The sequence below is a fragment of the Parathielavia appendiculata genome (genome assembly GCF_033297405.1).
Source record: "Parathielavia appendiculata strain CBS 731.68 unplaced genomic scaffold N657scaffold_4, whole genome shotgun sequence".
NCBI classification, from domain to species: domain Eukaryota; kingdom Fungi; phylum Ascomycota; class Sordariomycetes; order Sordariales; family Chaetomiaceae; genus Parathielavia; species Parathielavia appendiculata.
Window position 1 is genome coordinate 657,985 of NW_026944223.1, and position 24,758 is coordinate 682,742.

Here is a 24,758-nt window from a genome sequence, read left to right on the forward strand (position 1 = left end):
ATCGGCATTGATGAATACTTATGAGCCAAGGATGTATAGTAAGTACTGAATACAGGAGCAGCGTGGGGCGTTCGAGACAAGTTCGCTATGAGGATTGATGAGCAAGTAGTAGTAAGTGAGCAGCTGGAGGTATCAGAGAAACCTTGGCCACTGACCTCACTCATCTCAAGTCCGTTACGCATGGCCAACCGTATTAATTGTAATTGTTCACGGAGTAAGATAACATCTGCTGGTTCTCGGGAGGAGAGAATTCTGCCCAGCTATCCGTACATCGCCGGACAATGCTCTTGTTTCGCAGATATGCTATAGTGATTCGAGACAGATTCAAGTGAACGGGCGCTTTTAGGTGTCTTTGCAACAAACCAAAACCAGTCGGTCCTCCCCGTTTCTCTTCCTGTCGAAGCCTCCTCCTGAAAGACTCGTTTTAAAACTCTGATTCGAATATTCTCCCCACACGGCATCCTCAGTCCTCCGTGATATCGCCATACTCCCAGATACCACGACGCGCGTCCTTGGCCTCGGCCTCGGCCTCGCGCAGGCTCTTGAGCACAGGCTCAAACACCTTGCTCCGCTCCCACGCCTTGAGCTTCCGCGCCACCAGAGCGTGGCCGTCGAGGACAATCTTGCGGTTGACCGACTCGGTCACCTTGCCGGCGCCCTCGGCCTTGGGGTCGTACAGAGTCACGTACGAGATCCCCTCCTTGCCGTCGACGTAGTCGAAGCACCCCACCAGCCGCTTGCCCTCGGTCTGCTCGTACAGGTAGTTGATGGCGTCGCTGAGATAATCCGGGGCCGCGGGCAGCTGCACGAACGAGAGCTGCGTGTCGACGGCCTGCGCCTTGAGTTTCTGGACGCTGAATTGCGGCTGGTTGAGCGGCCGCAGCTTGGACCACGGCTGCTTCTCCGAGTTACCGTAGTCGATGTAGACGACCTCGGCCACCTTGGCGGCGCGGTCGTTGGAGCGGATGCGCGCTCTGTACCACTCGCCGTCCTCGCTGAACTGGGCAGCCACGTAGTCTCCGGCCTTCGGGGCGTCCTTCAGGCCCCCGCTGTTTGTCGGGTTCAGGTGGAACTGCCTGAACTGATCCATCAGGGCCTCGAGCGCGTCCGTGCCCTTGCCGATTTCCTGAACTTTGATTTTGCCGTTCGAGTCAATGTTGGTGACGATGATGTCGCGGTAATCCTCCGGCCTCTTCTCGATGGTGACGGAAGCGTCGGCCGCCGGCTCAGCACCGGCCGCCTCCGCCTCCTCCTCGACGTCCTGAGACGGGTCCCAGTCGTGCCACATTCCCTTCCTGGCCTCCTTCGCTCGCTTTTCCGCAGCCAAAAGCTCGGTAGCGTTGCCCGACTTCTCGGCCGAGTACTTGTGAACAGAGGCCAGCCCCTCCTCAACAAGTATCTTGGCAAAGCTCTCGCGGTTCACGTAGAGGTCGCCAATAAAGCCACCAACCTTGTCGAGGTCGTGAACATCAATCTCGCAGTCCCTCTGGTTGCAACGTCTGTTCGCCAGGTCCAGTGCGTCCTGACCAAAAGGCTCTCCCTTCTCCTGAGGAGTCCGACCGGCACGAGGAGCACGGACCCCAGCCAGGACCAGCGTGAGTTTGACTCCCTCACGGGGGATGAGGATGGTGAAGCGGGACCCAGATTTGCAGAAATCGACGACGCCGGGGACTTTCCGCTGCCTGGAGAGAGTGGACAACTGGATCTTCGCCTTCTGGACGCTCTCCGACATGTCGACGTATTGCTTTGTCTTGGGCGGCTTGCCAGACCACATGCCCTTCTTCTCCTCTTTGGAGGTCTCCTGAGCTGCCAGCAGCTCGTCATAGTTGGGCGCCCTGTCCGTATCGTCCTTGCGATGCCTAATCACCGAGCAGTAACCTTCCTGAACGAGTTGCAAGCCAATGTTCTTGCCGTTCTGGGTGACCGTAGCAACCTCACGGGCCTCGAAGTCGTCGCTGGCAGGCTTGGTGCCGTCGACCGAAATGCGGACATGCTTTCCAATAAGCTTCTTTCTCAGAAACTCCTTTGCTTCGTCCCTGAAAGGTGCCTCGGAAGCCTCCCCAGCACGGGGTCCGCGGACGCTGCTGAGGCTGATTCTCTTCTCGGCGCCGGCCTTGTTGCGGACAATGATGGTATCGGCCCCAATGATCTTGGTGACGGTCGCATCTTGCTCCTTGCTGTCGGTAGCTTTGGCGACAAAGGCCCTATGCAGGCGACGGCGGGCTTCTTGGGCCTCCTTCTCAGCAGCCCGGAGTGCGGCCATGTCACTCCCCAGCATGGTGGAGTGGAAGTCATTGCAGCGAGCAAGGCCTTCCTTCAACAGGAACTCGGCGATGTTTCCGCGGGGATGAATAATGGAAGCAACAAGCTGGCCCTGCGGACTGGCGCCAACGATCTTGACCTTGACTGGCCGCTGGAGCAGTCGCTGTTCGACAAAGGCCCGAGCCTCGTTACCGAATTCCTCGGCGGGCTGAGTCTGTCCATTCGGTCCGGAGCGCTCCGTTGACGGTGCTCGAATGCCAGCCACGAGCGTCATGACTTGCCAGTGCTTCTTCTCAGTGAGGAGCAGGCGGACGAGCAGGCGGTCGCCGCTGATGATGCGTTCAATGATTCCGTCTACCGTCTTGCCCTTCCATTGGTTCATAAACTCGGGGCCACCAAGATCGTTCTGAACCTCGATGACGCCGCCGGTTCCAGCATGCAAGCCCTTGTGCTCGGCCCGGGCTTGGCTCTCCAGGTTCCGCAAGCTGTCGATCTTCTCGAGAACGTCCTCCGAGTCGTCTTTCCGGCCAGCGTCTTCCCTGACCTTGAGCCAACCAGCCTTGACTGCGGCTTCCGGAAACGCAGTCCCATCCTGGAGAAGTGCCGTGCCGTATTCCCTACCGGAGCCTGGGATGGTGTCTGAATGGAGAGTAAGTAAATCAAGGAGGGACGGGAATTTGGTTGGGTAAGACCTGCACCGGGAATCAGTTGGGGCTCCTGGAAGACACTCACAAGAAACGCTGAACTTGACCGGCTTGCCGACGGTCAAGCTTCTCAGAAACTCGCGCGACTGAAAAGCAAAGGGCTCGTCGCCATCCTTGCTCAGGCGGGGTGCCGAAACATAGGCAAGCGAGAGAGTCCGTTCCGCCGCCGGATTGTTGGGGCTCACGAGGACGAGGGTGTCTCCGCTGAGCACCGACTTGACGTTGGCAAGGAAGGCCATGGTGACGAGGTAAGGGGGGTTAGAAGTCTAGGTGGAAAGGGAAGAAGGAACAGTTGTGGGAGTCCAGGAGCTGCTTCTATTACGCTCTGTTAGCCTGTGTAGCTTCAGCCCCTTTTCGACGGTGTCTGTTGACTCCCATAGGGTTGCCAATGAAGGGGCGTTCAAGAGTCTGGAATGACGGTGACCAGACCAAGAAGCCCTGACAGGAGAGTCCTATGAGCTCCAGGTTTACAGCGAGAACCAAACACGCTGCTCATCGGATGGGTGGGACATGCATATGGTGTCTAAGCTCTAGAGGTGATCTCGTGGCCTTTGAGATTCGCCGTAACCACCAGGATCAAGATCAAGAGCTTCATGGGAGAGGTGATTGTTCAAAGACAACAAGAACGTTATACGTACCGCGAGAAGTCCAGAAAAGACGACGAAACAGAAGCAATTGGCAATGTTATGAGGGTGCTCCTAAAAGTAGCAGAAGCCTGAAACGTTATCCTCAGGTTGAGCTTCGAGCTTTTTGACAGCTTTCAACGTGAATTTGGATTGGTTGTTGCACGGGTGTGGGGAGCAGCTTCCCCAGGACAGAAAGTAATTTCAGGGGTTCCATACAAGCCAGTCCCGGTACTGTGGGCCTGGTGCGGAAGACAGATACAGATTCCTAACGGAACAGCGCTGGCTGTAGAAGCTTCTACTAAGCATACAATCATCGAGGCTGCAGCAAGTCAAGGACCTAGGAGCCGTGAACATTGGCTGACGCTGTATCCGTATAGTACTTCAACAACAGAACAGTTCAAACAGTTCAACTTGGCCCGAATAGAAACATTCTGGAGGTGAAGAGGGGCAACTCCCGTTTGTGAGAGTTGACGTACTTAGTATATAATACCCCGCATTACGCCATTACCATCACTGCAACTCGTGATGAAGCATCGACCACAACTTCAACATAAAAGCGCTCCCAAAGGGTCACGATTCGACTGTGTTCCCATATTCTTCTTTGTATTGGGTGACATACGGTAGAGCACAGTCAATCATCGGTCCCAAGGTCCGTGGATCTTGTCTGCCTAGTGGCCGACTTGATTCAAGATCGCTTCCGGTATTCCCAACCCAACACGTCTTTGAACTATGCGTTTACTGCGAGATACCAATGACACCTAGAATATCTGGTCAGCAACGGGACCAGAAAACAAGACAACATCGATCGTGTCCTACCGCAGGCGGGGCGGGGCCCGGCGTTGCCCGTCTTGAGCGACTCCTCAGCGCCTCCCTTGCCGAGATCGTCGGTGCCGGCGTGGACAACGACAGTCCGCTGGTCAAAACATTAGCGCTCTGCGTCCGGATACACATCTCCTTCTGGTGGTACTTACGCCAATGACGCTCTCGGGGCCAATGAGCTTGATCAATTTGTCGGTCACCGAGCCCTTGGAATTGCCCTGCGCATCCGTCTCGATATTACCAAGGTCGCCAACGTGGCGGTTCTCGTCCGTCGGGGCACCGTGTGTCTTGCCGTGAGGGTTGACTATGCAACAAAAACGGTCAGCGTTTTCCAATCTCCGCAGAGGAGGGCGGATAGGTTGCTAAGGCTTAAGACACATACAGTGGGGCCCAGCCGAGGTGCAGCCGTTGGTGTTGTCGCCAAAGGTGTGGATGTGCATGCCGCGCTTGGCATTGGGATCATGGCCGGTGATGTCCCAGGTGACGGTGGTAGGGGCCGCCTCGGACTCCTGCTCGAAAACGACGGTGCCGGTGACCTTGGAGTCACCCCGGACGACAGCGACTGCAAGCACGCAATTTAGCAAATGGCTCGATCAGACAGCTTCGATCCTCACGGTGCACACCCCTTGGCGCAGGGTTCAGATGCCTAGTGATCTAGTTGGCTCGTTGGACCAACCATCCTGGCATTAAAGTGCCCATCAAGGTTGCGGTAGAATCTGATGACTGGCCCTCCTCGACCTTACTCCAGACGCCGCTCTCGAACCGTGGGGCAAGTTGTCGATGGTGGAGTCATTATTCAAGGAGCTTTGTTGACTTACCAGCCTTGACCATTGTGACGGTGGTGTGTAGTTGATTTGATGTTGTTTTGGCACGGGTATTGCTGAATTGACTGAAGTTTCAAGAGATCAACGAGAGAAGGTGACGGAGGTATTTGGAAGACCCGAGTGGAAAATCCAAGCCGAGTTGCTGATAAAGCTCCGCGGGGAAGGCTACGGATCCAGGACTCGGAGTCCGAGGATCGCTCGCTGATAGAAGGTGGGGTAGCTATGACGACGAACTCCTAGCAGCGGAAGTGTGCCGCGCGGGAGCTGGACGACCCCGCATGATTGCTGCCGTCATTGTCAATTCATCCAGGGCTGACAGTTCCATGATGGGCACTCAGGAAATATGGAAGGTGTGGAACAGGGGAGAACAAAGCATTCGAGCATTGTACCGGCTGCCAATCTTTGCTTGGCACATTTTGAATGCAATCATGAGGATATATATACCTTTAGGTTCTGGATGTTCGGTCATCTTCTCTTTCTCTTTCGTCGGCTGCGATCCCGGCATTGGACGAAGTTGGTACGGGTTTCAGCCCAAACCTGATGTTTCTCTGTAGCGAAGCGCGGTGATTGAATTGCGAGCAGTACTGTTGAAAGGCAGGATGTCGGCTTTCGTGTTTGTTTGACTTCTTTAGCTCTTCAATCATTTTTGCAAAATGCTGACTCCTGGTTGACCTATTCTCAACAACCTTTTGGTTGGCTCAGGGTCGGGGTATGTATTCGGGTGAAAGCTTCATTTCACAGAATCATACACCCCCAAACTGGCTTGTTGGCACCGCAGCACAAGGTGGGCTTACCGTGGGCAAGGAACAAAAGAAAGGTTGAAAGGCATAGAGATCCGTAGTGAAGAAAAGCGATGAATAAGATAGAGAGTGTATGACAGAGAGAAGAAGAAACAAACCCGCATGTAATCCGTAAATTGGCCTCATCTAGTTTACTGTACATCCGTATGCTTGAAAAAGTGCCACTTGTAGAAGCTCTAGGGTTAAGGTTGCTCTGTGCACTGCCCGCCCAGCCAATGTGTGGCTTCCCCGCCACTCATGGAAGTTGGGCTCAATTTGCACTCAAAGACAATCAATCAGCCTCAGGAATTGCAAGGCCCAGGCAGACAGGGCTGTTGGACGCCAGCAACGAGGGCACCTAGCCCGAACTCAGCGTCGCGCCTCTGCGGCTTTTCTATCAAAACGATTATATCACAAAGGAAAAGAAGACGCACCGAGAGAGTTTTCAGACGGCTCTTTCGCAGTGCTCGAGCAATCGTTGATGCCGGTCTATCGACTTGGTTCGCTTCGTGGTCCACCGGGACCCTGAAACACTGGCAGTTGTGCCCACTTGACCTCGACCGCGAAGCCAACCCCACGTCTTGACGGTCTCATTTCCGAGCGCACGCCGTGGTCATCATCTGCGAACGATTGCGCCCGAGCTACGGATAGATTATTTTTTTTGGGCCATCTCGCTCCTCGCTGCTCGCGACATCGCAGAGGGTTTCTCACCCGACCGGGATACGAACAACACCCCGCCCGGTCCTGTGGTCGCCCCTCGGAAGCTCTCCCTCCTGCAGAGCACGCCTGCCTGCTCCCCAACCTCAGCGCCATGTCATTTCGCAGTGATGATTCACGCCGATACGGCCATGTGCCGCCAGCGCAATATCCCGTCGCCGCTCCGTCGCAAGAGCCCGTTGAGTATCCGGCGAGGCGCCCGAGTTTCGACAGCGGTGACGATGCCATTTTCTTCGACCAGCCCGCTGCCCGGCCCCAACCGCTCTACACGGGCAGCACAGGCAGGGCCGACGAAGAGCTTTTCATAAGCAGCCCCGTCGCAGACACCCAGCCGGTCCCAAACCGAGCGAGCTACATTCCGCCAAACGCCGCCGCCGCGAGCTTTCATCGACAGTACCAAGTCCATGTCCCGCCGCCCCCACCATCGCACTCGACCTACAATCCCCAGACTTTTGCTCGCTCGCAGTCGACATCCCTCCCATATCATCCCGCCTCAGGAGCAAGATTTACGCCTTCCACAAGCCCGACATATGCGACGGCCCCAACGAACTATGCTCCGCAGGCGTACAATCCGGCGGCATATGCGAACACCAGCACCGCGCTTCCTCAGAGGCACTCTACTGTTGCTGGATACAGCGGCTACGGCTACGGGAGTTACAACGCGCCATCTGTGCCTCATGTTTCCACCGCCTACGTACCGCCGCCTCCGTCAACTTACGGTGGTTCGCAACCATCCTCGGCGACGACTCCTTCGGCCCCGCAGAGATATGAGCCTGCGTTACATAGCCCGCAGTATGCGCCATTGGTGGCACCCTCTGCCGTTTCCGCGCAATACGAGCCATCATACTCGGCAGCCTATGGTACTCAGCAGTATCCAGAGTTGACTTATGCTTCTAATGGCATCCCTGCCGCGTCGAGTCCTCCATACACTGCGTCAACCTCGCATGCACCATATCCCGTGCACTCTCATATTCCGGTTGGCCCCAACTACTCCCCTGACCCCAGTTCCTTCACCAACCGAGCCGCTCGATCGGGATCTCAAACGTCGCCCATGCCTTCGCCTCCGGACCGTGCCCCGGCCTCCCCGCAAATCCAGAGACACCCAACAAATGCTCCGCTTCCCAGTCGTCCAATGGATGATTTACCGGAAGAGCCGGATTGGAGAATGAATGGAGGCGGTGAGGCGGATTTCCAGGTCACGCAAGACAGCCTGATGCAAGAGATTGTATCGGATCTAGGGGGTTCTTCGCATACGCAGCGCCCCCAGCCTACCAATGGCATTGTATCAGACGATATTTTGGAGAAAGCCCAGCGGTACAATTCCACTTCATCAAGAACCACTTCCGAACCCGGCGTTAATCGGTACCCATCAAACGCCTCGTCGGCCATGAACAACACTGCGGCTTCGACGAACACAGCCTATACTGGGTGGGATTCCGAGGAAAGTGATCCGGAAGGTGCAGCGGGCCTGCTAGCCATGCAGGACGATATGGAGGATCGCAGATTCGGTGGTATAACATTTCCGGCTTACATGGAGCCGTTCGCCGCGCCGCAGTCACAACCGCAGTCTGCCCCCCAGCTTCCACCACCCCCTGAAGAGCAACTAAGCCCGGACAGTGACTACGGCGGGATGGATCTCGGCATGTACGGCGGGGGTTATGCTGGGAACCTGCACTACGGTACCGAAGTTAGCTCTCCGCCAGCAACAGCGCCAACTCAGGACGCGTCTCGGCCGCTACCCACTCCACAGAGCCAGGGAGCCGAGTATCCGCCGTTTTCCGAAGTTTCAGTCGATTATGGAGGTACCGGTGGCCTTCTTCCCCCTCAAACACACCGCTTGAGTTTCGATGAGGGCGACGAGCAGGTGTCCCTCCATTCTCGGCATAGCGGTAGTGATTCGCCTTCCAAAGAGGACTACCCATACGATCAAATGTTCTGGCACCCGGGTCTTTCAAACCGTCCTCTGCCCGCCCTTCCACCTCAGCCTCCAGACAGCGGTTCGCTTCTTTCCGCCCAGCCATCGATCAGATCCAACTATCAGCACAGTCATTCTCTGAGTGCGGATTCAAGACTGCCCTATCCACCTGATACCCCTGTGATTCAGCAAGGTCTGAATGCTGGTCAGCAGCACGTTGAGAGGTCAATCTCACTGGTGAACCACAGCAACACGCCCCCGGTACAGGCACCTGCTAGATCTCGGACTGATGCTGAGGAGCGCAGGCGAGCGATGAAATACGTCTCCCAGCCGGGTGCACCGGCTTACCAGCAAGGGGCCGTGCCGTACGAGGGCTATGAGGCGGCGACCCCATCGTCATTGGCCGCCTACGATATGATCACGTTGCCCACAGGCAGGAGGAAGAAGTTTGTGCCTTCGAAACTCTCGGCTGCGGACATCAAGCGTTGCGCAGAGCCCTGGGCTCTCAGCGGTATCACTGCCTGGATTCGTGAGATGGCGGAAGGAGAACCCGACCTCAAGAGGAAGACGATCGAGGAGGGTGTTCTCAAGCTCTTCTGCGCCAAGGTGCCGACAATGAACGTCGCCGATGCGGAACTGCTGAGCGCGAGGGTGGTGGATTCCATGTTTGCGGCCGGCATCCTGATACCCGAGGAAGAATGGGTCAAGTTTGGCTCAGGGCAGCTGTCGGGTGTTTTGTGGCAACTCACCGGCTCCGGATGTTATGCGCCGAAGCTGCACGAGGACGAGCGCATCGTTCCCCGTTTGCACGGCAACGGCATACCAGTAAGATGCTACTCGCACCACTGCGGCAGAACGCTCAAAAAGGTGAACCTGGACAACATGATGTCCGAAGAGGACGTTGTGGTTTTGGATTGGGCTACCTTCCACGGCGTGACCATGGAGGACATCAAGAACAAGCCCAAGAAGGAGGTCGAGAGGCAGAACGTGCTACATGAGATCGTCACGGGCGAGGAGGAGTACATGGGCCAATTGGATGTGCTTCGGCTGCTCTACCGCGACTGGCTCAGAGCATGGCAGCCGCCCATCATCGCGGCAAACCGAATGGACAAATTCCTAGATGCGGTGTTTGGCAAGGTGGATGCTGTCCAGCAGATCAACAAGGAGCATCTACTCGCTCAGCTCAAATACCGCCAACAGGAACAGGGCCCTTGGATCGTCGGATTTAGCGATCTGTTCAGGGAATGGATTCGGAAGGCCAGGCCAATCTACATCGAGTACTGCTCGTCATACCCGTACGCCTCGTACCTGATCAGGAAAGAGTCAGCCAGAAACCTGCTCTTTCGACAGTTCCTCGATGTCGTCCGGGATCACAAACGCTCGAAGCGGCTGGAGTGGACGACGTTCGTCAAGGCGCCCATCACCAGGCTTCAGAGATACGGCCTCCTCCTCGAGACGGTGAAGAAGAATATGCCAGGGGAAAGTGAGGAGAAGTCCAACCTCGACAGAGCTTTGGAGGAGATCAAGAAGGTCACCCATGAGTGCGATGAGAAGGTGGCAGAGATGACCAAAAAGATTGAGTTGCTGGAGCTGCAGTCTATGTTGGTCCTGCGGCCTGGCTTCCAGTCCGTCTTGAATCTTGACCACTTGGGGCGGGAGCTGCTTAAGCAGGGCGAGCTCCAAAGACAGGGTTCGAAAGGTGTCCGCTGGCTGGACACGCACGCCCTGCTTTTCGACCATTACTTTATCTTGGCCAAGGCTGTCCCCTCGAGGGATGGGAGAAGCGATAAGAAGTTTGATGTGTCCAAAGAGGTATGTTTGAGCACAATGTAGAGTCTGTCCTGACACTAACCTGGTATGCACCCAGCCGATTCCGATGCCGCTCCTCTTCCTCGAGAGCCTGAATGACGACCCAGTCTCTAAGCAGAAGGGTTTGACAGCTCCCTTGTCACGGACGCCTGCTGCATCCGCCTCGGGAACTCAGCTCAGCAAAGTGGCCTCTAATTCAGGCGACCGCCCCGGGCTTGAGCACACAGGAACTAATTCTTCGATGGGGTCACTCACCACCGTTTCACGGCTTACAACAGGGGGCTCCGACGACGGGAAAATCATATACCCATTCAGGATCAAGCACCTCGGTAATGACATTTACACGCTCTACGCATCGTCTGCCCAGGAGCGTGCCGCTTGGTGTCAAGCCATCATCGAAGCCAAGACCAGGCACGCCAGGGCTCTCCATGCACAGAATGCCGAGCCGTTCCGCCTACGCGTCATTTCGGATAGCGCATTCGCGTATGATTCGGCGTCTCCGATGGGGAGGCAGCCCAGTGTGGCCATCAGGGGCACTCCCCTAGACAGGGCCATCCGGGAGATGGAGCAAGTGTACGGTCCAGGGAGAGGCCCGCCACCGGTTTGCCGAGCGACTGTCAATTGCGCCTGCGCCTTCACGTCATCTGGCAAGTCGCTCATCGCCATCGGAACCGACTATGGCGTCTACATCTCGGAAGCGTCCAATCCTCGGGGGTGGACAAGGTCTGTCCAGATAAGCAGGGTCACCCAGATCGCTGTCCTGGAGGATTTCTCGGTCTGCCTCCTCATCGCAGACAGGTCCCTGATCTCGTACCCGCTTGACGTGGTTGCGCCGGTGTCAAACTTCCCCGCCCCGTCGCACGACAATCCGCGTCGGGCACCGCAGCGTCTCGCGAAGGACGTTGCCTTCTTCGCCACGGCGCGCATGAAGGAGAGGATGCTCTTGTTCTACAAGCGCAAGGAGGGCATGCACAACACGTTTAAGGTTCTCGAGCCCGTGTTCCAAAAGGCGACCGAGAAAAAGTCTCGGCTGTTTGGGGGCCGGCGCGGCGGGGCCGGCACGACCGAGTCATTCCGCGACTTTGACGAGTTCTACATTCCCACCGACTGCTTCTCGCTCAACTTGTTCCAGAGCTATATAGCGGTGGCGACGAGCAAGGGGTTCGAGCTGCTGACGCTCGACAAGAAGGTGACGCAGTCGATCCCCCGCGACCTCGGGCAGCCGGCCATCGCCAACATTGCGTCGCGCATAAAGGAGCCCAACCCACTGGGCATGTTCAAGCTCAACGACCAGGAGTTCCTGCTCACGTACGAGGACTGCGCCGTCTACGTAGACAAGCACGGCGAGATCAGCCGCACCCTCATCATGGAGTACTCGGGCAAGCAGAAGAAGGCCAGGGCGGCCACCATGTTTGGCCAGTACCTGCTGCTGTTCAATGACGACTATGTCGAGGTGCGCAACGCCGAGAACGGCCGGCTGAGGCAGATCATTGCCGGGCGCGACGTCAGGTGCCTTGATTATGGGTTCCGCGGGCCGACGGGGAGCGGGCCGCACGGCGGCGGCGGCGCGGGGTTGGCTGGCGTGCAGCCGCCTGTTGGCGTGCACCAGGATTCCAAGGGGACGGTCAAGATCTGCATGAGCCATCCCGAGGTACCCGGCGGACAGATTGTGCTGGAGATGTTGTTGAATGATGGGCATGCGGAGAAGGCTTGATGGGGGGTGGGATGGAGGGGGGTTTGTTATAACCATGATGATGATGACTACTACGATGAGGGTTTGTGGTGGAGATAATCTCGTGGTGGCATCTGTGGATTTGGGGGTAGAGGCGGACTGGGCTGGAAAGATCTGCTTGTGATTTGGAAAAGATGGACGCCGGGATGGGCACGGAGGGGGCATGACATGATTCCTGGGAGACGGCTTCCTTCATTCTCCTTTCGTCGACGTTCAGCCGGGTTATGGAGACTTCGAGTGCTGGTCTTTTGATGTGGTGAATCCCTCTATTATCCCCGGTTTGACGCTGTAGGTTTCCCAGGTTGACAGTGTATTTCTATGTTTTCACATGGTTTCTGGTTTCATTACGCCATTGGCGGGAGTTGAAGCGAGGGTTTAAATATGGATGATGTTCTTCCATTGACAATATGGACCTTCTTGGACTTCATCTCATAAACGAATCCCCTGTTATGTCGAGAGCAAAAATTGACGAGTTGTCAGTTTAATTGTGAAAAGTAAATGCGTCAGCCGCGAATCGAACGCGGGGCCCATCGATGGCAACGATGGATTTTACCACTAAACCACTGACGCTGAACTTGATTTGACAGGGATCATATTGTATTTGCGTGTCTATATCGTTGAAACTTTTGGAGCCTTCACGATTGGGAATGTGACATCTCGACTCCATCGTGAAGAAATGACCACAATGGCTTGAGGACATCTCATCGGTATTCCTATACATGGGGTAAGGGAGGGAAATAAAACAAGAGGAGACATAGATGCGTTCTTCGCCGAGATTCAGGACAACAATGTGCATCAAAAATTACCAGCAGGTCATCAGATCGTGTCTTCACATGAATTCAGCAGCAAGGGCATCCGCCCTTAGATTGTTCCTAGGTACTCACTATCGGCTTGGAGCACAGAAGAGGACTTGCTAACTGCTTTCAACCACTAGCCTCATTTATGCGGTTTGGATGTTGTTATTGAACGAGGCCTTCATTCTCATTATCAGCTAGATAAGTTGAATTTAGTGGGCTACTCGGTGGTTAAACGCGGGATATGGGGCATTAGGCCATGAGGCCAATGACAACGTTTACAGGACTTGCGATGAGAACCGCCGTGATGGCAGGCAACCCGCGGGCAAGTGCTCCGCTCGACTACTCGTGGAGCACATCGCCTAGCCAAGCGTGCTGAGTTCCCTAAGTAGATGCAGACAGTGAGCCGGCGAGGTGTCATACACTTGACAAGGTGGACGCGAGCTGGTCTCTTCATACTGCTTGTGAGGAGATAGAGATGTTGTCCTGCAAATGGGGAACGAACCTACCGTTCCGAAGTCAACCAACTGGTTGCGTAGCTTGGAGGTTCAGAAAGGGAAAGACAATTACCGGTCACGTCTCCGAGACGGATTGAGGCAACAGAGAAATTCCTTTCATCAAGCTACCAGCAGCACCAAGCGATCACTGACTGAGCGACCTCTCTGAATAGCATGCCCTCCATTTAAGCAGAAAAATGCCTGTGCAATCATGGATATCATCATAGTTTGAACCCCAAAACCTACCGACCCTACTCATCATCCCAATGCCGCCGGCTGATAATGATGGGCCTCGCCGGGTCCCATGGCCCATAAATCTCATTCTTGTACTTCTGCAACCCAATCAGCCACCAACTACACCCCCCCATAGCCAGGGCCGCAATCAAGCACCCAACCACCATACCCAACAGCCCTTTCTTCCACGGCCAACCCCTCTCGTCGCCCATGATCATCCCCACCCCGGCGCCCGCGCCCAGCACGAGCAGGACCGTCAGCACGACGTGGTACCGCCAGCTCCTGTGCCGGGCATACTGCCGGAAGACGGGGAACAGGCCAAACACCTCGATGCTGAACAGCGTCAGGCTGAAGACCTGGCCGGTCGACGGCAGCCGGCTGGCGAGCACCGTCGACGCCATCAGCGCCGCGTTGGTCGACAGCGCCGAGACGGGCATGCGCTTGTTGCCACCGCCACCACGCGTCATCGTCGTCGTCGTCGCGCTGCCTGCGCCGGGGGTGCCGGTGCCGGTGCCTGTGCCGGCCCAGCTGCTGCCCGAGTAGTCAAAGAAGAAGATGTTGATGGCGAGCAGCCAGAAGGACATGGCCCAAATGCTGTCGGACGAGGTGGAGCGGGTGAGGGACTTGAGGATCGGGGATAGGCCGAGGAGGGTGAAGTAGATGAGGATGGCCGACTTGATGGTGCTGAGGCGGACGTAGGCGCGGCTGTTGCGGGCGGTGGGTGGGGAGGAGGACTGGGTGCTAGCGGTGGTGTTGCCGGGTCTGTCCGTGGCGCCGCCTAAACGGGATGCTGTGACGGCTGTGCTGGATGGGCTGTTGGCGCCGGCGGCGCTTGCGTGTGATGTGATGGAGTTGATGGAGCTCGCGGACCGGGAATGGATGTGGGTCGGAACAAGAAGACCGCTGCCGTCGGTGGCGCTTCCGGGCGGGTGGGCTGATCGTTGCGGTTCTTGGTGGAGGTTCGAGGTGGAGCTTGCTGCGGATGGGAAGTTCGATATGCTCGAGATGCTAACGGTACTGGCGTTCAGCATTGGCTGATCGAGGCCGGACGAGTCCTGGCGGCGCGGTGCCCGGTAATCCCTGTAGGCACGCCCGCCTCGCATCATCCGCCCCCTGGCATCATCGCCCCCCGGTTGGCCTTGTGTCTCCTGCGTCACCCACCAGTCCCAGAGCAGCCAGCCGAGGAAGGTGGCAAAGCTGCCCCATCCCACAACCGACACAGGGCTGACGCGCTCCTGGAAAATGCCCACAAAACATACGATGAAAATGATGACGGAGCAGACGTGCTGCACGATGACAGTCGAGTCGGCGACCAAGGGCCAGAAATCGTAGGGCCGGACTCGGGGGTTGCGCTGCAGGTTCTCGAGAAAGGTGGCTTGGTCGGTGTAGTTGTCGGGATCTAGACCATATCATGATGAGTTTCCGGGTTGTGTTCTATGCTCAGGATTTGGTAGTTCCTACAAGACTGCTTCACCCACAGCAGCTTCTGGAAGCGCTTCCGCCTCCGGCTCCGGCTGCGACTGGGATCCTTGCGCCTCAGGCGCTGGGGTTGTGTATCCGTGGCCGAGGCATGCGGTCGGCTGTCGAAAGGCCCGAGACGGCGCGGCGGCGAGAAGGAGCCGTATGCGTCTTCGGGCGCCAAGTGGGACGGGTCGGCGCGGTGCGATTCGAGGCCGGCCGGGACGGTGGAGGAGCGGACGAGGGGCGGGAACGGCGTCTCGAAATCGGAGGGTATGGCCGACTGATGGAGACCCGAAGGAGGGGCCATGGATCAAAGCGGATGGTGCTCCATGTACACGGTTCGGCCGTGTTGGACTTCAACCTGCAGTCAACTACCCCTGATGGACGCGGCAAGGATAAGTTTAAGCTTTGTTGTCGCCGATGCGGCCCAGTAAAAGTGGAATTTTTGCGTCTTGGGGAAACGCATGGGCCAGTTCTTAGCACTCACCGGTGGGCCCGGCGCCATGTCCCGGGTTGCTTTTTCCAGGTCGCTGGATTCGCCCCGGGGACAGCTAGCTTCAGCCACAAGCCCAGAACAACAAGCTGCTGTGGACTTATCAATCCACCCTCAAGTCGGCCGAGTACGGTAACGTTCTGCTCTAGTCAGATATGACAGGCCTGCTTGCACATTTCGTTGTCCAACCACCCAGAGACATAAGGCTAGGAATGAGGTACCGGGTACCTCAGGTCGAAGTCATCACAAAGAACGAAAACGTCTCGGATTCTCGACATCGCCCACGTGCAGGCTTTAAGCCAATTGTCTCATTCTACCTATGGATTGTACGGATCCGTACAGGTACACACTAAGCAAACCTCTCCACATCCGGCAGGCCCCAGCAAAACCCCCCCCCCCCCCCCCCCCCCGCGGCCTTGTTTCAGCTCGTATCGAATTCACTACAACTTGACCTAGGCTTTCACGGGATTCAGAATACGAAGATGTCGCCGTAACATCGCAGTTGAAATGCTACGAGTCGCAGTTGGGCTTTCGGTTTCTGAAATTCGAGGCCGGTCATGGGGCGCATGGGCAGGATCGTTCGATCCTGAAGCTGGCTACAGGTACCTTACCTTTAAGAACGTGACCGTACGTCCGGAATCCCGAGAAAAGCTGTCGGCGTGGTTGGAAGTGGTGCTGTGCCGCAGTGGTGTTCTAGACTTCAATGGTCCAGCCGCCGAGCCCACCTGCCGACTCCCTCTCATCTCATCTGCAAGCCCCTTCCACAGTACTCCCCCCGAAAACGGTTCACCCGCATTATAAACGGCCCGTCAACTCCTTCTCACTTCGTTCCACACATTCTTGTGTCACTCGGTGGTGAGTGGTGACATTCACCAACCAGCGGCCCTTCTCAACCTTGAGAAGTGCATGGCCTCGTACCTCTGTAGTTTCTATACACCCAAACGTCGAAACTTGCGCGGCAAGTCCTCACAGTGTCACCCCATTTTCCTCAAAGTTAACCGCGGTCTCTCTCTCTCGACATATTTGCTTACATTCCGCATTGCCACCAGCAACCTCGCCAACCCAGCAGCAATCGAAACAGTTGACCATCGCCCGCCACGATGAAGGCCGCCAGCCTTTATTTCGCGCTCAGCGCGGCGCAAGTAGCAATCTGTGCCCCAGCGCCGGGTGTGTCGACAGCCCGTCAGAACAACGCCCCGAACGCTGTAGCCGCTCGCAGGTCCTGGACGACGTACCTCGACGAGAACGAAGCAACTGGGAGAGACAGGCACGATCCTATCGGTCGACCGGACTTGCTCCCCCCTGCTTATGGCGGCGACTCAGAGCCCCCGTTGTCGAAGCACAAGAAACCCAATCCGGGGTCCCCGCGGCCGGGCCGGCAACCACCACTGATCGACCTGAGACGTGTCCCACACCCAGCTCGTGACGAGGATGATGGTTTAGAACTGCTGGACGTGGGAGGTGCCGGCGGCTCGCCTCACTCTGGCATGCCGTCCCACCACGCCCGATCTTCGCGCGAACGCAATGATATGCTTGTTGTTTTGGTCGCGGTAGCCTTTATGGTGGCGGTGGTCGTCATGGAGACATGGGGCAGCCTTTTTCGGAGGTGGGTTTTTCCCCCGTGACACAACTATCTTCTTCCTCGGAAAGGAGTGACCGGAAGACTGATGATGATTCGATCCGAGCTCCGCAGACAAGGGGTTATTCGAAACGAGGAAACCGCAAATCAAGCGCCTGTCTCGATTCGAGCAATGCCTGAGGATCAGATCGGGATAGGGGACGAGAAGCGTCATGTATAGGGCGACGAGACGCGCAGGCACCTAGACCAACGTCTTACCATTGCTTTTTCGTTTTCTCTATGAGTCCCACCTTTTCCCACTCGACGTGTGGTATTTCAGCGACGTTAATAGGGCGGCATTACAGACGGTCATTCTGAGATTGCCAGGTTTCCATCAACCTGGGGGAAGGAGTGCGCTGCGGCTATCAGTGAACATAGTGACACTGGTCTCCGTCTCCGAAACAGGCGGACACATCACGTCGTACAAGGGCTTGGTTGGCTCTGACGTCCCCGAGATCTTGTCATTTGTTACGATGGCGCTGCTTTGTCCAACCTTCCCGAGCCAAATTCATTTTCCCATGTTCGCTGAGATACCTAGCTCTCAGCCCGACGGATAGAGACGGTGCACGGGTTTGCCCCAGCGAAATATGAGGCTGTGTCGTCTGCGAGCAGGCTGTGGGCTCCATCGGGACCCGCCGTCTCGGACACGGGACCGGTGAACATGTGGGTCATCGGGTGCTCTCCGTAAGCAAACGCCAAGAAGAGCCTCGGGATGCCAAGTTTGTGGGCTTCCGGTCCGCTCGGCTGTCACCGTCAACGTCGCCGGAAAGAATTGCTTTTGTTCACTGAACACACAGCAGAAAGTACAATTTGAGCCTGCTTCTCGACTAGCCGATCAGCAGCTTCCCGTCATGCACCGCTCCCCCTCCCTCCCTTTTAAGAGAGCGGAAGACAGCCGTCGGCAAGCGCCGGCCCGCCATGCAAACTGAGCTGAGCTGACAATGACAGGCAGCAACGGTAATGTCAGATGGGGTCCACCTCCCACTGGCGTTTCATGGGGCCGCCGCCTCATGCACACCAGTACCAGCCAGCCCCTCCCTGGCCTTGCCCTACCTAACCTCAGCCTTCGTTTTTGCCCATGTCCACTCGCTCACCCACCAGGTTTATAAACAATCCGGAGGCCCTTCGTCAAGAAATTTCAGAGGATCGCCGGGCACTGTTCATCCGTCGCGTCGCTGCGTCTTCCTGCGCTTTTATGCACAAGGGCCCACAAGTTCACTCCTGCCGAGCTTTCGGATCGTGTGTCGGCATCCGGCTTGAAGATTGAGGCAACCCCGCAGTCACGGGTCGCTGCAAGCAAACATTGCACTTGATCCAGGACCCGTTCCGTTCCCGCTACAGGGCGCGAACCCAGCATCTGGTTTAAAATCAACATGTCGCTGCAAGTTGACGACGGCGGACGGCGTGCCCGGTCCCGTTCTCCCGGACGCCGCGGCGCCGATGGGGATCGCGACCGCAGCCGCACACGCGCCTCATCAGACATTGTCGACGCCGTGCCCTATCCAAGCTCCACCGACGCCTTCCCAACTCCGTCATCCACCGCCTATGAGTACGAGCGGCTGTCTGAGTGGCCGCAGGTTGCGGCCGCCGACGACGGCTACTACCGCGGTCCGCCACGCGGCAAGCCCCCTGGGGATCGGGAGGATCCCTACGCTGAGGCCCGTCGTGGAGTCGAGTACGGATATGAGAAGGACCGGCGCCGCGACCAAGGCAGCGACTCGGATCGCGAGACGACCCGTCAGCGGCCCGACCTCTACCTCCCCAGCAAGTACGCCAACGTCAAAACCGTCGAGCCAAGCTCACCACGCCAGTCGCGGGACTCTCTAAGCAGCAAGGACCGCGACTCCGACAAAGAGCGAGAGCGCCGTCGCAAGAAGGAGAAATTGGAGAATGACCTGGCGTACGGCAAACTGCCGGGCGCCTCCAAGCATGACCGCCCAGAGTCTCCGCCCGCCGTCACCTATGAGTATTCCCAGCCGAAGCCGTGGGAATATGCCAGGCCTGAAGACCCGCGGTACAGCGCAACGCATCTGGATGTTGGGCCCGGAGGACGTCCCGGGCGCTCAGCGAGCCCGGGGCCTCCTTCAGCCATCAAGTCGGCCATGAAGCGCGACCGGTCACCACAGCCGCCTACCGGGCGCATGTCAACCCTGACGGTCCAGACCCCGCATCACTCGGCCTCGTTGTCCGTCGCCTCTGCCCCGGCATCCCCGCTCCTGGAAGCCTATCACGGAACCTACCAATCCATGTCCCCGATGCCGTCCCCAATGCTTCTCCCCACCGCCGCCCCTCAGATTCTCGAGGCCCTCTCGCCCGTCGGATCTGACGACGAGCGCGCAGGCGAGAGACGCCGCGCTCGTCGCGCCCGCTTCAACGACCCCGAAGACGATGCCGCGCGCCTGGCCAAAGCCCTGAAAGGCGAGAAGCGCGCGCCAGAAACCGAGCCGCTGATCGAGATCCTCCCCGGTCTCACCCACGACCAGGTAATGGACCTCCGGATCGAGTACAAGCGCCTGGTGAAGACGGGCACCGAGCGCAAGGGCGTCAACATCGCCAAGCACATCCGGGCCCGACTCAAGGACGAGGACCCGAACCTGATGAAGGTTTGCTATGCCACGGCGCTGGGCCGCTGGGAGTCGGAGGCGTACTGGGCCAACTTCTGGTACCACGGCGACAAGACGCGGCGGGAGCTGCTGATCGAGTCGCTCATGGGGCGCACCAATGACGAGATCCGGCGCATCAAGGAGGGGTTCAGCGACAAAAAGTACGCCAACAGCCTGGTTAAGTGCATGAAGATGGAGCTGAAGGAGGACAAGTTCAAGAAGGCGGTCCTGATGGTGCTGGAGGAGCAGAGGATGGAGGAGTTTGACGCGTACGGCCGGCCGCTGCGGATCGATTACGACCTGGTGGATGACGACGTGCGGCAGCTGCACCATGCCGTCCGCAGCGAAAAGGGAGGTGAGAGCCTCATGATTTCCATCGTCACGCAGCGGAGCGACTCGCACCTGAGGGAGGTGCTGAGGGAGTATAAGAACAAGTACAAGGGGGCCAACTTTGCCAAGGACGCGTTGAAGAAGAGCGGCAACCTCGTTGTAAGTCTTTTTTTCACCCTCCTCTCGCTCTCTTTCCCCAATCTATCAAACCCACCTACTCCGCCAACCCCCCCCCCCCCCCCCCCCCCCCCCCCCCAACATCAGGATTTTACTGTTTTTTGAGTCTAAAACCATATAGGGCGAAGTCCTGGCGCACATCCTCAACGGCATCATCAACAAGCCGGTCCGCGACGCCATGCTGTTGCACCACGCGCTGACGGCCTCGCGCCGCGACGAGCTGCGCCGCGAGCTCCTCATCTCGCGCCTCGTGCGCTACCACTGGGATGCCCAGCACATGGCGCTCGTCAAGCGCGCGTTCCGCGAGCAGTACGGCCGCGACCTGCAGGACGCCGTGCGCGACGCGACGCGGGGCGGCTGGGGCGAGTTTTGCGTCGCGCTGTGCATTGTGCGCATGCCGGATGATGTGAGGAGGGTTGAAAGGGTGGATATTCATCAATAGACAATTGTGGCGCTCATCGTTGGGAGCTTGTGGTGTGATAATCGGGTGGTTGGGCTGTGCAAATTAGGTTGGGGTCTTTTTTGAAAGGATCGGTCCTGGTCCGGCTTTGGGATAGGTTTGGTGTCATTTTCTTGGTCTCCGGGTGTCAGGGCTTGTGAGATAAGTGGTTGATATCCCGATTGGTGAAGGGTTGAGATTGGCAGGGAGGTTTTAAGTATCTTGTCGGCATTTCTTCCTTTTGCTATCATGATTCCCAGGCGGATATGTGTTGGTTTCATGGTTGAGTTTATGTATCGATCTGGTTTGAGTCCTGGAAGTAGTACCCATGACATGCGAGGTGAAATGGACCTGTGGTGCACTACAGAGCATAACTCTCATTGTATCAGTGTCCTCAGCTTTGAGCGCCTTGGCAAGAACCCCAAGTTCGTGGAAGGATGGTACATTAATATCATAAGCATATGTTCTGTAAGGAAGACTCCCAACAGCGTTGCAGATACTGGTACGCATCCTCCTTGGTATAATGTTCTACTCGTAAGTGACGACAGAAGCCGGATATGCTCATCAGGCCCTGTGATAATGATGCACCAACAAGGCAGAACATGCGTCACTTCTCTCCCGCTAGTGGTAGACTTGGAGACTTTCGCCGGAGACCTAGTTTAGGATCCCATGGGCATGGCATGAGTCTGTCATGTGCAAGCCTGACAGGCCCGAAAAACTGTTTTGGGTTGGGTCCTCACTAGGCAAAAGAAACCACTTGACCTAGATAAGGGACATATAGCATCACCCGTCTTTATTGTGGTTTTCTGTGGGTGTGAGTGCCGTTAAGTAGTAGTGCCATGTGTGCCAGTGTTGCTCAAGGTATCAAAAGAGCGTCCTTTAGGGCTGAGCGCATCGTCAAACGAATTACAGACAAAACATATCCATCCGGCGGATACCACAGTACAGGTTTTTCGATGAGGTCGTTGTCCACTCTGTCTTCCACAAACGGACGGCGCTCGACCAGTTCCGTCGTATTCCCGTCGCAGAGTCCGAAGTGGGGGAGAAGCTTTTCGATCGGCGCATGGAACATTCCGAAAGATCGCATGTCCCCAGGCAGTCCAGACAAAAGTCACTCGAGGTACCTCTCAGGTCAAACACCGTCCGTTTCAGGTGGGAACCGCCCCGTGAGCCCAGACCAGGATCTTATACCGATCTAAGAGTAAAGTAATCACGAGTATCCGTATTCATCTTCGCAGCTTAGATTGAATACCGCCGCCGTCGTCATCATGGAACCGTGGCAGTCTCCATTGATGAGGGGAAGCCAAAAATCCATGCGTGTTCAGCTCATCTCATCACGGCTGTGGCTGAGTGAGGCCCACCCAGAATCTCCAATACGGTGGATGCGACGCTGCAGTTGCACGAAAGCGAAGTGAGCGTTTTCGGCGTGCCAAGAATCAATTCTCGCATTCGGTAAAACGGGAGGTCAGGGACATGAAAGCACCAACCTGGAAGTGGACGTTTTGACGAAACTACGGCCGAGAAATGCCAACCGGCTTGGCGATGCTCGGCGCCGTGGCATGGGCAAACACGTTTTCTTGGCCCGCGGGCCGCGGACCGCTCAAGTCGCCCGGAGCCGGCTCCGCAGTTCCCACGAAAGCGGAGGTCCACCCAGGTCCGGCTCCTTTTCTTCGCAAAACGTGATCTCTTGTGGAGTTTCGCAAAAGAAAAAAAGGAAATCGAAACGGGTCACGAACTGGCTTCCAGAACCTTGCTGGCTGACCGAATATCCCATTCCTGTTTTGGTTACCAATGTCGACCGCGCGGCCACTGGCAAATGCAAAATATCAACCCGATTCGGCGTTATCTCATAGTGAACTAGTCATCAGGATTTCGGCGATATCCCCCAGGAGACATTCATGACGTTCTTGACTGGTCGGGGCTCCCAGCTTGCGGGACAAAAACCCATGGCCGATGATTCATCACGGTACTGTGTAACGGAGTTAACCTGCCGGATTTAGCCCGGATTCCGTCGGGCCACTCTGACTTGTCTCACTCCTTGTCTTTCCGATCTGGTCCCCGCCGTCTGACTGCAGAAACACAATGACCGTGCCTTCGTGCATGGTTGTTGAATGAAAAGGCAGAGAGCATTCTCGGTTTGTCTTGTCACGTTGGCATAAACTGGTTGGTATAGCAGGCCAAGTGGTCCAAGCCAAACCAAGCGGCTCGGCTTTGGCTTGGACCACTTGGCCGTCCAATGCGAAATCATTATTGGTCTCTCATGACTCTTCGCATCGTCCCCCCGCTTTGATGTTGTGCGACCTGGTCCTGCCAAGCGAGGGACAGGAGATCGTTCGACATGAAATTCAATGAGCATGGGAACAACGTTCCAGGCGTAGCATCATATTCCTTCAGATCTGTTCTGCGGAATCAGTTCTGTAACAAATGCTTTGGGCTTGTTTGTGCCGCTGCTGAGTCCCAACATTGCATTCATGCTTCTGATGCTGGTACGGACTAGAAGTGGGGCGGACAGGTCCCTTTAGTGCGCCCCGATGCACCGGGGCCTTTCTCCAAACGGCGCGGACCTCGGAGTGTTTGAGATTCCGATTCTTTGAAATTCGGGTCCTGTCCGTACCCGGGGAAGGGGAACATTCACTCTCATCTTCTCGCAAACGGAATCCGTACCGTCGTATTGTAACTAGATTAACAGCCACAAGAACCGCGACATAGCAAAGACCGACCGAAAATGATGGTCACGCCGAAGGCCATTCCGCTTTGTTGGCTCTCACATCCAGTTTGATGAACAATCACGCCGGCCCCCAAGCCGACAACAAACAGCCAAGACCGACTCCAAGCCGTCGGGGACGCGAACCCCGCGTTTTCTTGCGCATCGCTAACGTAGTCCCGCGTATTCAGGTGCTTCCGCAAATTGCAGGCTGTGGCTTTGCTCGCAGGCATGACGACGACTGTTGGTTGAGCTTATTTCCCAAAAGAGGAAGGCCAACCTGAAAGGTCGCACTCACACAACCGATCCAACACGGACACTTTTGGCAATGTGAATCAGGACACAAAGTCCTGACTGTGCTCTGTAGTCCGAGTCAAATCCTGGGCCAAGCATGCTCTTGTTTGATCAATAGGTCAACTTGTTAACCTGGGGGGTTTTAGCTCGCTTATTCACTGGTGTCCTGATTATCGATCAAAGAAGTGCCGCTTACAAACCCTTCCATTTCTCTAGTTTCTTTGCCCTCGCACCTTTTGACTCGACCAGGGGCATCCCGTTCAATGTCTGTCTCTGTGCCGCATTTCACAAAGCCCTTCACGCGATGCGGAAATCAGCCAACCATAGCCCTGCGATGGGCAAACCCAGGCCCGTGGGTTCGGGCACTTTTCGGCTGGTTACAGCTTACAGCGGAGATTTGGATCGAGAGGCCCTGACTGATAACTCCTTCCGTTTCTAGTGGGGGCTGTGTAAGACGTCCCAGGGCGCGCAAAAGAGTCTGGGTAAAATAGACCATTGTGTTCTTTGGGGGAGGATCATGCATCTGGTGCTGAGCCTCTGTTACGCATCGTGTTGAGATTGGCTTTGAGGCGGAGATGGATGTTGACGCGTACGTTGGCTGCAAGGAACAGGTGTAACGCTTTCTGAGAGATGGGGATTTTCGCATCAAAGTTTGACATCAACAGTAGAAACCAACGGTCCGGGGTCGAGTCCAGACCCGGACTGTGTCGCTTCACAGATTTCGGAGCTGCGCTTTCTGAGGAACGCTACATGTGTCCACACGCCATTTCGGCCGCCCATAAACCCCAAACAATCCCAGGTAAATTGTACACAGCCCATCCAGGGGCCAAGATGAATGTCGCAAAAAACCGTAACTGAGTAAATCCCTTCTCTATGTCGCCCAGCACATGTACCGTAACGCCATGTCCCCCCGAAAAGCCAACCGCT

General features: G+C 56.6%; 8 protein-coding genes and 1 non-coding gene across 9 annotated transcripts; 4 read left to right on the forward strand and 5 right to left on the reverse strand.

Annotated features, from left to right (window-relative positions):
* Positions 1-322: 322 nt before the first annotated feature.
* Positions 323-3,628, reverse strand: N657DRAFT_339207 (uncharacterized protein). Its single transcript, XM_062786892.1, has 3 exons — positions 3,605-3,628; positions 2,995-3,278; positions 323-2,901 (listed from the first exon to the last, which is right to left on the reverse strand). The coding sequence occupies exons 2-3, from the start codon at positions 3,203-3,205 to the stop codon at positions 464-466; spliced, it is 2,649 nt and encodes an 882-aa protein (XP_062648686.1). The 5' UTR covers positions 3,206-3,278; positions 3,605-3,628; the 3' UTR covers positions 323-463.
* Positions 3,629-4,327: 699 nt separating this feature from the next.
* Positions 4,328-5,242, reverse strand: N657DRAFT_632854 (copper/zinc binding superoxide dismutase; the record flags this gene model as incomplete). Its single annotated transcript, XM_062791171.1, has 5 exons — positions 4,328-4,350; positions 4,409-4,505; positions 4,564-4,715; positions 4,794-4,973; positions 5,230-5,242. The coding sequence occupies 5 exons, from the start codon at positions 5,240-5,242 to the stop codon at positions 4,328-4,330; spliced, it is 465 nt and encodes a 154-aa protein (XP_062648687.1).
* Positions 5,243-6,825: 1,583 nt separating this feature from the next.
* On the forward strand, positions 6,826-12,169 carry N657DRAFT_570478 (uncharacterized protein; the record flags this gene model as incomplete). Its single annotated transcript, XM_062788735.1, has 2 exons — positions 6,826-10,458; positions 10,514-12,169. 2 exons carry the CDS (start codon positions 6,826-6,828, stop codon positions 12,167-12,169), a joined length of 5,289 nt encoding a protein of 1,762 aa, XP_062648688.1.
* A 517-nt stretch (positions 12,170-12,686) lies between these two features.
* On the reverse strand, positions 12,687-12,757 carry N657DRAFT_t66. Its single transcript has one exon. It is a non-coding gene; the product is annotated as a tRNA-Gly (tRNA).
* A 530-nt stretch (positions 12,758-13,287) lies between these two features.
* Positions 13,288-15,584, reverse strand: N657DRAFT_670790 (GPI2-domain-containing protein). The gene is made up of 2 exons (XM_062795565.1): positions 15,174-15,584; positions 13,288-15,111 (listed from the first exon to the last, which is right to left on the reverse strand). The coding sequence occupies exons 1-2, from the start codon at positions 15,478-15,480 to the stop codon at positions 13,730-13,732; spliced, it is 1,689 nt and encodes a 562-aa protein (XP_062648689.1). The 5' UTR covers positions 15,481-15,584; the 3' UTR covers positions 13,288-13,729.
* Positions 15,585-16,074: 490 nt separating this feature from the next.
* Positions 16,075-16,846, forward strand: N657DRAFT_643687 (uncharacterized protein). The gene is made up of 2 exons (XM_062792605.1): positions 16,075-16,624; positions 16,716-16,846. The coding sequence occupies exon 1, from the start codon at positions 16,174-16,176 to the stop codon at positions 16,465-16,467; it is 294 nt and encodes a 97-aa protein (XP_062648690.1). The 5' UTR covers positions 16,075-16,173; the 3' UTR covers positions 16,468-16,624; positions 16,716-16,846.
* Positions 16,367-17,605, forward strand: N657DRAFT_339423 (uncharacterized protein). Its single transcript, XM_062786894.1, has 3 exons — positions 16,367-16,521; positions 16,716-17,272; positions 17,360-17,605. Exons 2-3 carry the CDS (start codon positions 16,767-16,769, stop codon positions 17,463-17,465), a joined length of 612 nt encoding a protein of 203 aa, XP_062648691.1. The 5' UTR covers positions 16,367-16,521; positions 16,716-16,766; the 3' UTR covers positions 17,466-17,605.
* A 1,052-nt stretch (positions 17,606-18,657) lies between these two features.
* Positions 18,658-20,836, forward strand: N657DRAFT_679729 (Annexin; the record flags this gene model as incomplete). The annotated part of the gene is made up of 2 exons (XM_062796211.1): positions 18,658-20,376; positions 20,516-20,836. The coding sequence occupies 2 exons, from the start codon at positions 18,658-18,660 to the stop codon at positions 20,834-20,836; spliced, it is 2,040 nt and encodes a 679-aa protein (XP_062648692.1).
* Positions 20,837-23,447: 2,611 nt separating this feature from the next.
* N657DRAFT_339470 (uncharacterized protein) lies at positions 23,448-24,649 on the reverse strand. Its single transcript, XM_062786895.1, has 4 exons — positions 24,220-24,649; positions 24,032-24,126; positions 23,836-23,898; positions 23,448-23,754 (listed from the first exon to the last, which is right to left on the reverse strand). The coding sequence occupies exons 1-4, from the start codon at positions 24,475-24,477 to the stop codon at positions 23,706-23,708; spliced, it is 465 nt and encodes a 154-aa protein (XP_062648693.1). The 5' UTR covers positions 24,478-24,649; the 3' UTR covers positions 23,448-23,705.
* Positions 24,650-24,758: the final 109 nt, after the last annotated feature.